This window comes from Passer domesticus, chromosome 1, assembly GCF_036417665.1.
Source record: "Passer domesticus isolate bPasDom1 chromosome 1, bPasDom1.hap1, whole genome shotgun sequence".
Taxonomy (NCBI): domain Eukaryota; kingdom Metazoa; phylum Chordata; class Aves; order Passeriformes; family Passeridae; genus Passer; species Passer domesticus.
Window position 1 is genome coordinate 114,923,876 of NC_087474.1, and position 17,919 is coordinate 114,941,794.

At 42.1% G+C, this 17,919-nt stretch overlaps 1 protein-coding gene across 11 annotated transcripts in view; it reads right to left on the bottom strand.

Moving 5' to 3' along the window:
* Nucleotides 1-4,863: 4,863 nt before the first annotated feature.
* Nucleotides 4,864-17,919, bottom strand: part of OSBPL1A (oxysterol binding protein like 1A) — a 77,813-nt gene continuing 64,757 nt past the window's right edge. For all 11 annotated transcript variants that reach the window (XM_064435321.1, XM_064435338.1, XM_064435328.1 and 8 more), the window contains 9 exons: nucleotides 17,744-17,841; nucleotides 16,884-17,066; nucleotides 16,304-16,411; nucleotides 16,123-16,212; nucleotides 15,749-15,875; nucleotides 12,428-12,544; nucleotides 11,519-11,642; nucleotides 9,722-9,812; nucleotides 4,864-6,031 (listed from right to left, as the gene is read on the bottom strand). In XM_064435321.1, coding sequence (XP_064291391.1) covers nucleotides 5,929-6,031; nucleotides 9,722-9,812; nucleotides 11,519-11,642; nucleotides 12,428-12,544; nucleotides 15,749-15,875; nucleotides 16,123-16,212; nucleotides 16,304-16,411; nucleotides 16,884-17,066; nucleotides 17,744-17,841 — 1,041 coding nt within the window. In that variant the 3' untranslated portion in view covers nucleotides 4,864-5,928. The remainder of the gene's footprint in view (nucleotides 6,032-9,721; nucleotides 9,813-11,518; nucleotides 11,643-12,427; nucleotides 12,545-15,748; nucleotides 15,876-16,122; nucleotides 16,213-16,303; nucleotides 16,412-16,883; nucleotides 17,067-17,743; nucleotides 17,842-17,919) is intronic.

Genomic DNA, 17,919 nt, shown 5'->3' on the forward strand with positions numbered 1-17,919 from the left:
CCAGCACAGTGAATTAGTTTCCAGACTCATTTTTTCCTATAGCTACTCTTTAGTTTCAGACACAGACAATTTGATGTTAGGTCCTGCAGCCTTTTTAAATATTTATGGAGGTTTATGCTTCAGTTCTGTCACCTCTGGTAATACATTTTTCTTTGGTTTATGACATCTGTACTTAAGCATCTTTGAAGCTTTTGCTGTGCAGAGCTTTGCAGACCTAGAGTTCTGAAAGTTTTCCAGAGAAGCAAACATGCAAGTTCTCTGCTCTGTATTAACTGAGGATTCTTTTGAAGTAATCATGGCTAGCTTTGCACTCAGGTATGTGTAATACCTTTATCAAGGCATGTTGTTTCCATATGCTCTCAGTACAGAAATCTAGACTTTGGGTTGCTCTCCCTGCTCCAAAAATTATGCATTTCCTACTTGTCATATGTATATTCTTGAAATATTCTTTGTATGGGAAGCTCTTCTTCCTAGTTTCACAAGTCTCAAAATACAAATATTTAACATTTTAAATATTATCATCTGTGTTGTCACTCTCCAGGACTGAAGAGATAATGTGAGTTTTCTTGAGAAATTACTAAAGATTCAAGAAGCATTTTATGGTGAGTATACATTAGCATACTTTCCTGTGAATGAACTGGAAAGTCATTCAAAATTAGCAGAGAGTTCTGCTGCAAGCATGTTACTTTTAAAAAGAAGCTGTTACAGATTTTCTAAATGCTTTAAGACCGACGAGTTTTAAATCTTCAGTACTGCTGGAGTTCCCCTCACGTGTAGAGATGCAGTCATCCAAGAATGCAAGAGCAGGTAGGTAGATGATGGTTTTCCAACTATAATAAAGGCTGATCTGCAGCAATGTTTGTGGTTAAATTTTTTTCCCTCAGCAGACTCCTGATCATGCCTTGCCCCTGTGATCTTTCTGTCTTCATGATCCTGTAAAACACAGTGGAACCTTGAAAATAGAGCACTACATGGTGAGCTCTGTTGTGCTTGTTGTATTGGAACAGAAAATGATCTTGTGTGTTCATACTAGTAACGTGTGCTGGGAAGCAAAATGTCACCTGCCCTGATCACCTGGGCAGGTCAGGTTTGTTTCAGGGTTTGCCCTTGAAATAATAAGATTGCGCAGTACAAACAAAGCCATTGTAAAGGAATAACCCCTGGTTCCTCTTGGGGTGTGGCTGAAGAGGTTGCAGGTTCCAGCTGTGTCCTCTGAGCCCCTGCCAGAGGCCACCAAGGAACATTGCTTCTTAGGTACTGTATTTTGCAGTTTGTTCAAATCCCTTGGGTTTGTATGTCACCTGTGTTAAAAGGCCAGGCTGTAAGCAGGGGATGGTCTGTGCACCCATCCCTTCACCACAGAGGGGTGGGATGTGGCCACAGCCTTTCTGCTTTCAGCATGTTGCAGCATTAGATTGTGTGATGGCATCATAGCTTGAGGCTGAGGGAAGAATTGCTCTCATCCTGTGCCAGGAAGAAATGTCTGGCTTGGCTGCTAGTGAGGAAAACAGGTTTTGGCAAAGGCATTTGCTTAGAAGGGTTCTGCCTGTGCTGGGCATTAGGCAAGTCAGTGGCAGAAAGGAGGAGCAGGTTTCGTGGTCGTGGGGAGGGGAAAAAGGCAGCAGCTCATGGGAACACGTGCATGCTGTGGGCAGGTTCAAGATCTTGCACTTGGCCTTGGCTGAACTTCCTGAAGCTTGTTTGGGTCCAGTCCTCAAGCCCGTCCATGTCCCTTTGGATGGCATCTCTTTCCTCTGGTAAACCAACTGCACCACACTCAGCTTGGTGTCATGTGCAAACTCGCTGAGGGTGCGCTGGATCCTGCTGTCATTGAAGAGAGAGTAACAAGTCTGTTACATGTTACCAATAGTTTTGGTCCCAGTACAGACCCTTGAGGGTCCACTTACTGCTGATTTGTTTCCACCCTTCTAGCCACTTCCTTATCCATCAAACCCATATATCTCCAATTTAGCAGCCAGAGTGTTGGGAGAGACTGTTAAAGACCTTCCAGAAGTCCAGGTAGATGACATCTGTAGCTCATCCCTTGTGCACTAATACAGTCACTCCATCATCCAAGGCCACTAGATCAGTCTGGTACTGTTTCCCCTTGGAGAAGCTGCAGCTGGTGTTGGCTGTCCTTAACCACCTCCCTGTCTTCCTTATGTTTTGATGTGTCTTCCTGGATGATCTGTACCAGGACCTTACCAGGCACAGAGGTAAGGCTGACAGGTTGGTAGCTCCTACACTCCTCATCACCTTTATTTTAAAAAACAGATGTGATACACCATTTTCTCCAGTCACTGGGGACTTTGCCTGACTGCTATGACTTTTCAAGTATGATGAGAGAGTGGCTGCATAATTGAGAAATTGTCACCTGAATGCCTGAGTTAAGTAAACATCCCTGCCCAGCCATCCAGGAGGCACCTGGGCAGTGACACTCACAGCACGTGGGCTGGGAGCAAGGTGTCCTCTGGAGTCTTCCACCCACAGTGCCAGTATAGGATTTGGGACTCATGCATCAGTAGCGAGCTAACTGGATTGCACAGCTGCAAGGCAGCTTTTCCTTTCTGTGGCATTGCCCAATACTGACAGATTATAAATGGGCCTGACTTGGCTTGGGCTGGCAGGCAGAATAATGTTTTTTCAGAGAGGATTTAGCTCTAATGCTTCAAATAATGTCTCATAATTTCTGATGTCATTCAGAAAGCAGCTCAGTACTGAGCCGTGATGATGCATTGAAAGACTTTTACCTTCTCTTCTGTTACTGTGCTGGTTTTACAGAGAATGATCACCTTTCACCTCCACCATCACCTGCTCCTAGCAATCCATTACAGGTTGTACCTTTCTGCAGTGAAACCAAAGTTACCTCAAACAATGAGGCAGCGTTGTGTTGGGATGATGAACTCATTATGGATGCAGAGGTTCCATCTTTTATAGAGCAGTTTTCAAAGAAATACCAAACAAAATAGCCTCTGCTCTGACAGCATTTTATTGCTTCATTTTTGTTTTATTTTCTAGATTGCAGGTGTTTGTCACCCACCTAACAAATGGTGTTTGCTGTCCCAGATCCCTTCTGTACCATGCTTACTAGGTGTGTTTGTTTAAAACATGAAGATTTACAACATGACTGGAACTAACTGCTCCTGATTCCCACACCTGTTTCTGTCTTTTTAGCCTCAGTTGCCTGGGACATCCACCACACTCTATAGACCTTCTGTTGTGTAACTTAGTTGAGACAAAGTAAAAATTACCATGAAGCCTATGTCCTGCTGGAGGTAGGGGTCCTTATTCCTGGACAATGCTCAGCTTTTCCAGAGGAAAAGATTAACAACATGGTCAGCTGTCACAAATACCTGTTCCAAATTATGTGATGCCAGAAAAATGGAGTGGGGAAATTCTCCACATTTTGTTCTAGTGGGCTCTGATGTTCCAAACACACAGGACTGGAACCCTGTTTCTACCCATGCCATGTTTGGACAGCCAGTTGCTGGTGCAAGGAGACTTACTACATTCCCTGGTGAGAAATCAGCAAGCCCCTGGTTCTAATTCTGCAACTGAAAGTGCAGCTAAGCCATGCACAGCCAGTGTTTTCCCAGTGGCCATCCCTCTGGCTGCTTTGATGTTTGTAAAGACCAGCTGGCAGTAGCACACAGTAAGTGCTCCTGCAGGAAGTGACAGTACTGCAAGGACAGGCTACCATTACATCAGACCCCATGCACGGGGTAGGGTACTGAAGAGCAATGCTTGCTTCCCACACAGGAACATGCTACTGTTTGGATTTTACTACTAGAAACTTAATTTGTCCCTTTTCAAAATAAAAAGAGAGATGACTGGTTAAACTAGTTGTCCTATATAACACACACTGTGTTCCTCTGCTTGTTATTGTTTGCAAGTCCTTCTCTGATTTTAGTCTGAAAGAACCACATTTTTAACCTCATATTTATACACACTGTCTTGCCTATAGCCTGAACTTTTAGGATTTGTGTAATATTCAAGGGGGCACTCCTCCCCTTGGAGTGCATTTAGGTAGCACAGCATAGTTCTTCCACACTTACCTACTGAGTTCATGTTAATTTTTAAACAGGTAGAGAGGCTGTTTGCACTTCAGGAAGCGGTCAGGATGGATGGAGTTTACATTGCAATAAAATAATGTTAAGCAAATGTTCAAAAAAACCCACCAGCAATTAGAACTGCATTCCCGTGTTGAACATCCCCAGTGTTAGCTTTGAACTGTGCCCACTGCTGCATCTACTGGAGCTGTTCCAGTGAGGAGCCACCCAGCCTCAGTGTGCTGACCTGGTATAGTCATGGGGAGCAGGCAGGAACTAAATGTTTTCCTTGGCACTCTGTTCAGTGCTGTGTGACCTGCACAGACCCACCAGCCAGGCTGCTTCTGCAGGTCTTGCACCCACACCAGGAACCTGCACAGCAGTCCAGACAGATTTCAAGAAGCTCTGGCCAGAGTGGAAGCTTCCTGCAGATAGAACAGGTACTAAAATCCGGCATCCACAGGTCACTGTGAGAGCTGGCCCCTCACAGGAAAGGCTGCCAAGGAAAAAGCTTTCCCTTATCTATGCAAATATGTCTCAGCATCAGGACCTGGGTAATGCGAGAAGCGCCTAGAATAAAAATAGAAAGCATCTCATTGCCTTATTAACAGTTTCAGTAGTCCACTCAAAGCTCAAGCTGCAGGAAGCTCTCAGTTCCCCAGCCCTCCCCAGAAAGAGACTTTTCCTTGCTTATGGAGAAGAGAGGTCCCTGGAGCACAGAGACACATAGTACCTGTCCTCACTGCAGCAGGTTTCGGATGAGGGTTGCTCAGAAGGGGTCAGCACTGTTGAACACCACTCACTTTAGACTAGATGCAAGAAGTTTTGAAGCCTTTATTTAGTAGCAATTAAATTATTCAATTAACACTAACCTCCAGACAGCAGTTAAAATACTGTACAAAGAGAAGCTTGCCCTCTAGAAGCTCTGTACACAGTTCAGTATAAACAGACTAAGATTGAATGCACCCCACTGAAAAGGGGTAAAGCAGCTGTGCACAGGAGGCCTCACTGAGGTGCTGTACTACCTTTGAAATGCACAAGACTTCCTTGCAGGGAGTTTGCACAGTACAGACACAGTCCTGTCCCCCTGCCATGTTCCACCAGGTCATTCCTGGACTGATTAGGTTCTTGCAGTGGTGCTGGGCACCGGAACTTCTAGTGCATGAAACAGATTATTTTAAAACCTGTTACTAGTGTGCAGTTCAAATCAAATCTGTAGATATTTAAATGGCTCTTAATTCCTTAAATCATAAGGTTGGTAGCAAAACAGGAGAGCAAAATTCAAAACACACTGCACAAAACATTGAATAAATAACCTCTGAGTAATGTTACCAGCTTAAACAACTGCATTACTGCTCCAGACATGGGAACACTTCTGGAATCTCCTGAGCAGAACTCAGGCTTCAAGGGAATTACTTTTAGTAAAAGAAAAGTCACTTTATGAAAAATTACATCTTTACAGAAGTGACACCCTTTTCTTCATTTAAGAATCAAATATTGCAATTACTTTGTGTGCTTTTTAAACATTCCCATGTCACAATAAATAAAACCAGTTTTACTTGTGCCAATGTTATCTACAAAATAAAGTATTCACAGAACAGCTGAAGGTGTTCTATTCCTCATACACCACAACCTAATATAGGTGTACTCAGGGCAGCTTGAAACCACAGCAACTTTGTCCATGCAGGATCCACCATCAGCCAGAAAAGTTTTTCCCCTACCTTTAGGACTGAAGATCATGTACCACCAGATTTATTGCAGAGATGCTTATTATTCTGTTTGATAACATGTCAGTATTTTCAGGAGATAAGTAGAATAAGGGAAAACATTAAAACAGATTAAGACTTATTTGTATCAGTCAGAGGCTCCTTACTGCATTTTAATAAATATCAGGCAAATTAAAGTAGTTTCTGTCCCAGTAGTTGCCAGAGTAAAGCCAGTCCTGTGTACCAGTGTGGGGATTGGGGCCTTGGTGGAACCATCTGCAAGGAAACACACAGCATGTTAGTTAAGTTATTAACACTCACTTGTACAAGTTTAGAACAACTTTGCTGCATCTTCAGAAAATAGTATAAAATACACAGCACAAAATTTTTGCAGGAGTCCCCTTGGTTTTAAATTTGTGAGTTTGAAAATAATCTTCAGTGACTACCTTTCCCCATTTGCAACACTGCTTAAACATCACTGAGATGGAATTGCTGACACCAGTGTTTTGCCATTTGAAGCTGCCAAGATTGCTGCATAAAAAAGGACAGATACAGCTTTATTTCAAAGCAGTTTTGAAAAACCATTCTGGCATGCACAAGCAGTAACAGTTTTTGCAAGACATGTAAACACCACAAGCACTGCAGTCCTGAAAACAAATATTATATCCCTGGATCTAGATTACCCCTTGTTTTTTTAAAGCCTTGTTTTGCAATGCACTTCATCATAGAATTGTAGAGTGACCTGGGTTGGAAAGCACCTTAAAAACCATCACCTTCTTTGACCTTTCTTTTCTGGTTAACAAATGTGTAGAAGCCCTTTGTGTTAATTTTTTTTTACATGCTTTGCCAAGTTCCAGCTTTGCCTTGGCCTTCCTTACCCCATCCCTACATAACTCATCTCTCTGTTCTTCACAGATGACTCGTCCTTATTTCCACTGCCTGTGCATTTGCTTCCTTCCCTTTGGTTTGACCAGCAGGTAACTCAGAACAAGCGTGCCAGCTACCCCGAGTGAGGATGAAACATCACCCACAGGCTGCAGGAAGAGTTCTGGATTATTACAAGTTAACTCTGTTGGTTACACTGTTGGCAGCAGGAGACTCAATCTGAATGCTCAGAAAGCTGATTCCATCTGCACAGAACTACTTGCAAGCTTTTACTAAGCTTGTTATTAATAGAAACACTGATGTTGAGCCCAGGCTTTCTTTCCTTTCTTCTCTCCTCCTGCTTAATCTGGAGGCACCAGATAGCACACAGTGAATGCCACTTTCTGTTTGGCCCAGTTACTCAATCTTGCGCCTCAACAATGTACAGTACCAAACTTCAAGCATTTTAACTTCCTTTTGTATTTTACCAAGCCACATTTATGGCATGAGCCAGCTTGGTGGAAGCTGTTTCTGTGGTAATGTGCTCCACAGCTTCCTTTCACCTCCTCACTGACCGCAGAAGCCAGTTGTTCCTTTCTGTGACTCACTGCAGTGACCACACTCACTTCACTAAATGATCTGTGTGCAAGGCAACTTGTTTAACTCTGCTCTGCCCTTCTCCAGCACCATAATGTTTCAGAGAGAACAGGCACATTTGAACCAAATCTGACTTGATATGTTTAAAAGGCAAAAGCCTAAAAGCCACCAGTACTGCAGGGTTATGTTACAAAGCAGGGCAGCTAACAGGCAAGTCTTGCTTGGCTCAAAGGTGAGCTGTGCTGGAAGGAACGCCTTGTGCTGCCTTCCCGGGAGTAACTGAACAGGTGAACACTCCAGTGCTTCTCCTGCTGCTCTGGTTAGCTTAACTGAAGTCAACAGAAGTCATTCACCCCTAGTACTGCTCACAGCTCACTCCTGCTTCTCCTTCCACAGGAGGAGTCAGCTATTCCCAAATAAGAGGTGTCTGGATCGGCTTTGGTGTCCAGCTCACTGACAACAGCAGCTCATTCCAGAGCTAAAGCCAAACATTTGCTGTGGGATAGAGCTATAAGCACAGTGACCTCACCTCTCAGATGAAGAAATTCTACCACCCCACAGCTCATTACTGTGTCCTCAACACTTGTACAGGTCAGGACAGAGTGCCCCTCCTCCAGTGTCCACCTACTTCAACAGGAAGGGGAAAGGCAGTGGGAAGAACTAAGTCTGAGAGACATGTAAGACCTAAACCAGTCAGTGATGTGGGGAAGATGGAACAGACTTCATCAAAATGAACACACCACTACTGTATTTCAGAACTGAATTAAATATTTTTGCTCAAGACTTAAGATTACTGGTCAGCATTTAAAATATTAAGTGTTCAAGATTAATCACCTCTTGAGAAACACCAAGACCTCACTTGTAAAGTGGATTCAGAATAATACAATTACAGATTTTTTAAAAAATCACTGGGCACTTTGGAGAACTGTCTTAGGAAGGAGGAATTCTACTAGACAAAGCAAGAAACCTGTTCTTTTGTGACAAGGAAATAGCAGCAGTTTAGATCTGAGCTCATAATGCACTGTAGAATAAGACCTACAGATGACCTGGGAACAGGTAGGGGAGTTCTTCTTCACAGCATGCACTTTTCCCCCATAGCACAACTCTCCCTAAAGTTACAGAGCCACACCTGGCACCCCTAGTAAAGAGATCAGACACCAGCAATTTTCTGCCAAAGCTTTAGAAACATCCTGGAAAGCAAACAGTTCTTAAAGGATATTCCAGATTCGTGCTGAACAGGTTTACACAATCTGCACAACAGCAGTTGCAGAACCTTGTGAATGGCATCTGTGCTAATTATATAACCCAAAAACCACAGCTCCATGGGAATTCCCCAATTTCCAGCCTCAGGTGCTTTGAGCTATATTTAAGCTACTTCAGGTACCCGGAAGAATACTATGTAACTATCCCAGGTTTGAAAACACCTGGTGAGAGCTAGAAACACTCTGAATTCAGGAAATTAAGTGAAAGGTGCAACGCTGTCCAGCACTTAGAAGCTTTACAAAGATGTTATTCTCCATCAGTCTCTATGCAAACAAACCCAAACACTTCAGGAGAGCAGGCATAGGAAAAAATACAAAGGCAGACATGTCCAAACCTGGGATTTTGGGATGATGGGTGACTTCATTTAAAAAAAAAAAAAGAAAAAAGAAAAAAAAAACAACAAAAAACGTGATTCATTGTTACAAACACTTTAAAGATATTTAATCCAGAGTGTCTGACTGTATTAATAATAGAGAAGAGAGGAACCTTGCTTACTTAAAGTTTAGCACTACTGTTGTTTGTTCTGAGAAGATAATGCCAACTCACTACTATGCTTTTAAACAGACTTTGTCTGGTCAAAGTTGATTCATCTGGTCAGGTGTTCACAGTTTTTTCTTAGCTTGTGTGTAAGAGCTCCCAGCTGACTCCTCGTAGTTTAAAGAAAACCCTAAAAAATCCCCATAACATATTGGCAGGTCCCTTGTCTGCTAACTTCTCCCTTAGCTCCTCTTTTGTAGTTAGGGGCCCCCTCCATAAGAAGGCAGGGTCTTGGATAACTGGGTGATTGAGAACACAGCATTGTCAGCACAGAGCCACGGGGCTGAGAAGTCATGGGCAAGCTCACAAGCAGGGAGCATTTCCTCTTCTCTTTGGCCAGGCACGCAAATTTGAGGCAATTCTAAACCAACCAGCAACAACAGTCCTTACCAGCAGCTGTCAGAGGCAACATCTTTGTCATGTCAGAACCAAGAAGTGCTCAGGGAAGACAACAGTTTGTGTTTGTACATGGGTGTGCACGCAGTGAGAGAAGGAACCAGAGCAAGCCTGGCACTTCCCTCTGGAAGTGCTACATCCCGCTGGGACCGTGTCTGCAAACACAACAGCAGCACTGCAGAGCTGATGCTGTCTGTCTGCTCTTCATGCTGACACAACACTCACTGCATGCCACAAGTGGAGACTGTCACCTAACTTGAATGTTCAAAGCCCTTATGTAACTACACACACCGAGGCAAGGGCACCAACCTCGTCTTCCAGTCTTCCTCTGACTTTGAACGATTTTTGCGGGCGGTCCTCTGTTTTTCTTCAAGCCTCTTCTTTTCTTCACTAGCCAGATCTTGAAGGAATAAAAATACACAAAAATACAAAGATGTTAAAACATAACATATAAGACAGGGACATTACTTCATCTGACTCAGAAAATAAATAAGGGTAGTAGTAGAAAATGTCCATTTTAAAAGCCTTGTACAGAACACTGAAGGTTACTGGTTTAGTCTAAGAGCAAAGCCAGGCCAGCTGTGGCACAGGATCAGCCAGTGGCATCCTAGTCTTTAACACTGCTAAATATATATTTATCTATGGCCTGAGGACACTGGAAATGCATCTGCATGACAGCAGATGTAAGCTAAGGGAGGTAGCATACGTAGAATTTATTCTAGTGGGGAACCTGAAGATACAATCAATTTATTTCAGATATCTGGCCACCTGCTTCTTGTTGGTTTTTGGTTGAGTTGCTACTAGTGCCTAGCTCCTCATCACCAGAGGTGTGGAATGCTTATTTCCAGATCACAAAGAACTGTCTCTCTGCAGCATCCCTTCTTTTTTTTTTTTGGTAATGCACTAATGCAGCATCCCAAACAAGCAGAACAGTTGCTTCTCTTTGCTAGAAAGGATGATCAGAAGGTCTGAGGAGTAAGTCAGACTCAGAAGCAGATTAGATGAAAGTCAGTCTCACTTTCCTGAATCCTCTAAAAACATTTCATAGACAAGTTTTCCAAAAATTGTTTTCTTAGCTATTTCTATCAGCCATTCCCTGTCAGCTGCTAACCCACTGTGTATTACTAGCTGCAATACAAACTTCATGCTGCTAGTGTATTCATGAAGGAATATGGTCTATTGCTAACAGCATAGTTATTTGCTCTTTAAATTTACACAGACAAATTACTGGGGATGCTCTGAACCAAATATATCCATCATCCTGGCCACAAAACAGTTGTATAGGCAGGAGAGAGTGGTTGTGGGAATTCACTGATCTGTTTTAAAAGCCTCAAAGAAATGGATATCAGCTCCTGAGTAAAAAGAAATAAAACTGCACAACTGCACAGTGTTACACCATTACACTGGTTTTTTATTGCTAGATCTCAAGACTGCTTACCACAGTTTTTGCCCTTTTATACAGCTGAAACCAAATCAGGGTTTCATGACTTACCCCAGTCAGTTAGCAAGCCAAAGAAAACAAGAGCTCCCATACTGTTAGTCTACAAAGCTCACCATGCTGCTTTAATATTAGTCTAAAAGCACACTACTCCTATTCACTGGAAGGCTCATCATGTATTTCTAATTCACTATTCTAGGACAGCAAAAGTGTTCAACTCCCAGTGAAGCATAATTTTGCATCAAGTGTGTTTTTTGGCATTGCAGTTTCACTTTAATAGTTTTGACTGCATTTCTCAGAACTGGCACAACCAAACACTTCCTCTGCATCAGGCTGATGGAAAAAGACAAACTGAAAAGTTCACGAGTATTTCCTTAAGACTGAGCAGATATTGTTTATCAACACTGCTTTGGTCACCAGTCTAAACCACAGCAGCAGATAATGGGTGACAGTGAAGAAGATTTCCTCCATCCCAACCATCCCCTGTACGGGTGGGTGACACCAGCAGCTCAACACAGCCTGCAGAAGGTTGTGTTAAAGAGTTACTGCCTGGCATAATGGAGGAATGCACGGGGAGCTACTTCCTCTAGCTGTTCACCTAACAACTTGTTTTCCAGTCCCTCAGTTTTAAGAAAAAAATAAAACCACCTTTGGCCATAACAAGTTACCTATTTCTCCATTTTCCATAGCTCTGATATCTGGTCGTAGCCGGCAGTCAGTTTTGGGAATGACACTCTCCATTTCTTTGTCCAACTCATTCAAAGCCATAGCAAAGCTTGTAAAATTATACATCTGAAATTCAGAGACGAAGATGAAAGGTGACTTCATGACACCTCTAGCTACTGTGTTAATACAAAAGAAAACTGCTGTCTAAAAACAAACATCCAAGGGCGTTTGTATTACTTAATCAGTCAACATAGTATTGCTCAAGGTACCAGCAAAACTGCACTGTCAGGCAGTGTAGGTGATCCTTGCTGTTTCTGTTTAAGGAGGGCAGCATCCAATTACTCAGTGCACTATTTCTCTCTTATCTTCTTTTTCCAGTCCTTCTGGTATTTTCTCTATCTATGTAGAGAGATTTCCCCTTGATTAATGCAGTGGGGGCATCTTTTATGTACCAATTCTTTGTCTTCTCCATTGCACATAATACCCCTGTATTCTGCCTAGTGGTTGCCCAGCTTCACAGCCCTTCCCACACCAAGTTGTGCCATGCAGGTCCGTCCTTAGAAATGTCTGGCCTCTAATATGTCCCTTCAGTGTGATTTCTTATGAGGCTGGTGCCTCAGTGGGGGAAGCAGGGTAGAGAGAGAGGTGGGGAAAGGCCCCATGCCACTATCTACATGAAGCATCCCATTTCCCAGAAAAATTTCACGAATCCTAGAGTGATCCCTGTGGCAGTTATCCTTCCATTAGGATATTAGACATTAGAAAGTCACAGTTGTGGCGGGGAGCCTTGTTGCAATAACCAGGCAAATCCAGACTTGCTAATGACAAAGACAACAAATGGATGTGCTTTGGGTAAACCATATGGAGTAACAGTATAGCACACACTTTCAGTAAGGAGAAGCATAGCTGACCTGTGCTGAATTTGGAGGTCTTGGAGTTATCTTCCATAGCAAAACACTTCCAGGAATAACATACACACTCTCAGAGTCGGGCAATGGCATCTCATCTGATTCCTCAGTATTGCCCACCTAAAGGCAGCACACAAAGAAAAGAGCGGTTCTTTGAAGTCGTGAGCCATTTACACCCAATCATTCCAACACTGGAACTTACAGAAAATTATTTCCTTGACTAAAGGGGAGTAATTTCAGCAAAGCAACTTTTCTTGTCAAGGACTGAGGCATTAATATAGCACACATACTCCCAGTTCCCTCCCAGTGGAACACTACCAACAGTTTCTTTCATTTTTGTAGATGTAAGCTGGATGTTCAAGCACTGAGAAATATCAATTCTTCCACCTCTGAGATGTCCAGTTTCCTGAAGTACAAGCATTTTCATGCCTGATACTTAACTTCATTACTGCTTCATTAAAGAATAGAAGCCACATTCCTCATCCTTCCACAACAAAGAAATGCCAGCACATAATGCGGATGGTGCCCAGTTTGTGCACAACAAAAAGCCCTTCCTACTGCTCTGCCCAGAGGAACCTTCCTTTGCATTAACCACTGCAATGGCAAACTGCAAATGTGAAATTAATATCCTAAATTAGATACAGCTTCTGGAAAGGGTATGAAGGGTGACACATATAACCTTGAGGCAGCTGTAGCCACAGGACTTTTCCCAGAAAGTAAAAAACTCCACAGAGGGTTACTGGGGCAGGAGAGTAACTGGTGATCACAGTGTAGGTATGACCTGAACTAGATCTAAACCATTTCCCATTTTACACACAGCTTTAAAGCAGCTGGGCTCTGATGCTGCTGACATTAATTCCACCACAGAAAAGGATGCTGGAAGATCGAACTAAAGCCATGCTGGACAATGAGTAAGGCTATCCCAAGAAAACCTGGTGTCACAATCACAGCTAAAAACAGCAGCATGTTTCAGAGATCACCAGAGATTAACGCCAAACTTAAAGGCAACTAATGCTTTAAATACTGTGGCTACAATCCAGAAGCTTTAATCCTGCTGCTAATGAGCTTTGCTCTCCCATGGTTGCATCAGATAATACTGAAAACATCCAGTACCCAACATGCACTCAGTTGTCCTCTGAGTTGCACTTCCAAGAAAATCAAAAGTAGTAGTAAGGATTCTGCTCCACTGAGAAGCCCTTCACCGTGCTTTTAATAATGAACAATCAGCAGAACAATGTGCAGACCAGGTTCAGCCCCCCAGCTCTTAGGAAGACAAACAGGGCTTTTAGTTGACTGTATCTCAACTGTGCTAACAATCTGTCATTCTGTTCTTTAAATGATCCTAATCAATCCTTCAGAAATTGAAAATTTGAAGCAGAACCCATCAGAAAATTATCCTTGTATCAAAACAAAGACAATTCAATATCAGACTGTCAAACTCCAAGCCTTTAATAGAAAGGCTACAAGAATGCAATTTCTGTCTTGTTGGATTCAAGACTTTAAAACACCATAAGAATTACAGAGAAGTAAGTAAAATGTGGATTTTCATGTGCTCTTTCCACAATGATCCATATTTTATTCTCAGTGCTACTCAAGTATTCAGTATATTGCTGTGAGGATAGTTAACAGACCTGCCAAAGCAAAACCTCTATAAATGAGGTGTCTGTAAATGAGGCACGTTTGAGGGCAGTTGCTGTTGCCTACATTATTCTCTTCCATGTTTTTGCATTGAAAATTCTGCACAAAATGCTTCATCTTGATTAAAAAAAAGACTCCATTTCATTCAGAACAGAACCATCCTGGGTTGAATGTGGGTCTGCTTCAACTTTTCTGATGTTAGTAAAATACTACCTTTGCACACATGAAGGCTTGTTAGTTCCCTTAAAAATTATTTTCCCCTAAGTTTTATTCCTATAAAAATTAAAGGGATTCAGGGGAAAATCTGGGGTAAGCTGCAAAAGAATTCTGATCCAAGCAGGTTCCCTCAAGGAAGGCAGAAGCATTTCTTGATTGGCAGCAATATAGCACACTAAGTAGTAGAAGTAATATCTGGAAAACAACTACATGAGTCTGAAAATCTTAATGAGAAGTTCAAAAAGCCATGTATTTCATGCCTGAATGAATCCTTCCCTACCATGAAGGGACAAACCACATCCAGACATTACACGTGAGACTTGGCTCACCTAAATGCCCCAAAACCACAGAATATGCCAGCTCCTCAGACACAAGGGGCAGTGGGAGTACATATTCAGCACACACTACCTGGTTCATACCTAGCCTAGTTCATACAAAGCCTTCAATTTTACAAAGCCTTCAGTTTTCTACATAGAAAGAGTTCTGATAACTAAGTAGGAAAAGCATTTTCCTAGAGTCAGAGCAACACTGCAGCCTGAGCTGCAACAGGATGCCGCAAAGCAAGAAGCAATGATCATCTTGACACTGCTGGAAAATGCAAACAGGCAGCTGAACAAAGACACGGTGTGTTTTTCTTTATTCCTTTTCCCTGGAGTTCTCTAGCTCAGACTCCCAGAAAAGCAGCAATCCCCAGTGCTTTACCACTCTCCTGATGACAAGCACTGGGGCAAGCTCAGATACAGCAACAATCTGAGCCTGCACAGGCACAAGTGCTGTCAGAGTTCTCTCTTTTCTCCATAAGTTTCTTCAAAAACTATCAACACCCAAACAAAAAAAAAGAGTCACCAAAGGGGAACAATCCCTGTTTAAACTACTATCCAAGTGACTCCTCTTCACCAAGCTGTATGCTGTCACCATCACCATTCATCCTAAACAAAAACCTGCTAATCAGAAGTTTGGAAGAATTACGATTGGGGTTTTTCCACAAGAGAAAAAAAATCAATTGTGAAGAAAAATAAAAAATTGCCAGCACTTCTACAGTTGTGAAAATTTAATAGAAAGCAATAAAAAATTCCTTGTAAAAGCTGGAAAATATTATTTTCTATCAAGTTAAGAAACTAATCCGTCCTGCTTCTAAGAGTCCAAACCCTCCCATTGGAATATGTTATCATACATGATCAGAAATGGCCCAACTAATGCATATATTATTTCCTCCATGTAACTCTGGAGGAAGAGGCAGATAATGAACTAGACAGTATTTAGATCATACTAAGTTTTGGAGGTTTGAATACAAATTCAAGAGGAAAAAAGAGCATTTTATCTCTTAATCTTGTTACTCATCCAATCTGTTTTGTATCCTCCCAGGAAAGAGAAGATAAATGAAGGAAATCATAATGCTCTTAAATGCTACTAAAATATTTAGCTGTCGTATCACACTTTTGAGATCCCAACTCTCTACATGATTAATACCTGTTTACTGCTTTTCTTCTCTTCTGTATTTTTCTTGTCATTTTTCTTGTAAGCTTCAAATGTAGCTGGGTCAACACTGTACAAACACTCAGTCCATTTCCCATACAACGCACAGAGCTTCTTTTTGCTGTCAAAAAAAGCAGACTAAGTTTACAAAGGAGCTTAAAGAGACTTATTTCCCCATTTCAGACAAAAATATGTGAAAGAAGAACTTTTGAGGGCAACTTTAAAACTGCATTACTGGTACTGCAGAATTCATAACCCTGCTGTTGCAGGTTCGTGCCCTTGACAGACTCTGTTAAAGGCATTCAGTTCTACAGCTCCCCTCAGAACCAAGGGCAGTAATTTGTTTCCTATTAGAATTAAGCTGTTACCTTTTGTCCTGAATGTAGCCTTCAACTTTGTGCAGCTCCTTCCCAAAGAGGCCGCAGGGCTTGAAGCTTAGTACACATTTCTCCCCAGTTCTAAAGGCACAACAAGAGAGCACTAATTATTTCCAAATGCTTTTCCTTTCCAAACTTGCAGGAGGTGAAAGTACTCACACTCGTAACTTACTTATGGTTTGTTATTTCCACATTTCCATACTGCTCAATCCAAAGTTTGCCCACAATAATGTTATGCACACAGCACGTAGGGTTTGTCCATGTGTAGGCTTCGTTGTGCCTAAGGAAATAAAAATTAAAATAGTGTACCTGTGTACAGGATGTCCGTCCTTCAATAAGCCATCATCATTCCAAGTCTTGAAATGGGCATGGCAATGAACTTTAAGAACTTATTAACCAAGAACTTTATTAACTTACTGCTACTCATTTTACCAGTTCCTTAAAACAGTCACTTTGGTGCAGTCACTGTTAGCATATGAGGAAAGCCAACAGGACTCAGGCATGCTGGCTTTAGCAGAACTGATGTCCAGGCTCTTGGAGAACATCCACCTACTGGTGCTACTAGCAGCATGCATGGGGAAACGATGGTAGCTCTTTTCATCTTCCAATCCCCTCCTCCCCACAAAGTGATCTGTCCTCAGGCTTTGGGCTGTGGGCATTGGACACCTTCATTCCTAAGCCTGAGACTCTAATGCACTCTAATCCTCAAGCATGAGGCACTGTACCCCTTCAATTATTACTGATCCACTTACTCAAGAAGCTCCAAAGTCATCGTGCCTTTTGGTTCTGCTTCCACACTCTTGCCCCAGAATTTGAGTTTAGGATAAATTGATCCATGAAACACAAAATCATTATTTAAGCCTTCAGCATAGAAAGCACTGATTGGTGGATGATGGCTGACTTGCTCTGAGAGAAGTCTAAATCCAAGATCATCTCTGCAAAATAAAGATAACCAAACCATGTACCTACATAGCAAGTGTAGTGAAGTTGCAGTTGTTTTTCCTGAGGTGAAGGGGATACTTGGACCCATGCACAGCTGCTGTACTCAGTGCAAGACATAATTAAAAGCCTAGGCTAAACTGAAAAGATCAACTAAAACACAGAACACATCCTCATTCTAAATAACTAAGGACAATATAAAGAAGAAACAAGATCTGATGAGTCAATATAGTTACTTTTGATACTGATCTCTTTCTTAAACCTTCACCTAAACACAGGCCAAAATATTAACTGAAAGAAAAATTTGCCTTAAGTACAGCTACACATTAATACACTCATGTTGCTTATTAGGTACTCTGAACACTTCTGTACACTCTCCTTATGTACCATGCACACTTTTCATTCATAAGGTTTCAGGGGAAAATATTTTTTGTAGATAGAACTTGCTTTTAAACCTAGAAAATTTCATTTGCCTGCTCTGAAAAGTTAAGCAGTTTCTCTTCACTGAAAGGCGAATTGGTGAACATCAACACGCATTGCATGCACCTGCAGCAGCTGCTAGGAGAAAGGCTGGAAGCTTATGATCTGAAGTGCAGTCTGCAAGCCAGGTACTAAATCTAATGAAACATCTCTGCCATGGAATACCACCCTCCAGTGCAGCTCTGTTCATTACCTGATCAGTTCATAGGTCTCTCCAAGCAATGGGTTGAATGGCTTCCCAGTACGTTCCCACTGCGAGGCTACAGCAGACACAGCAAATGCAGCAACACACTGCTCAGAAGAGTAAGATCACACAGTTAATCAACAGTAGCCATGGTGTTACAGAACATCAAAATATTTTCCTAGACA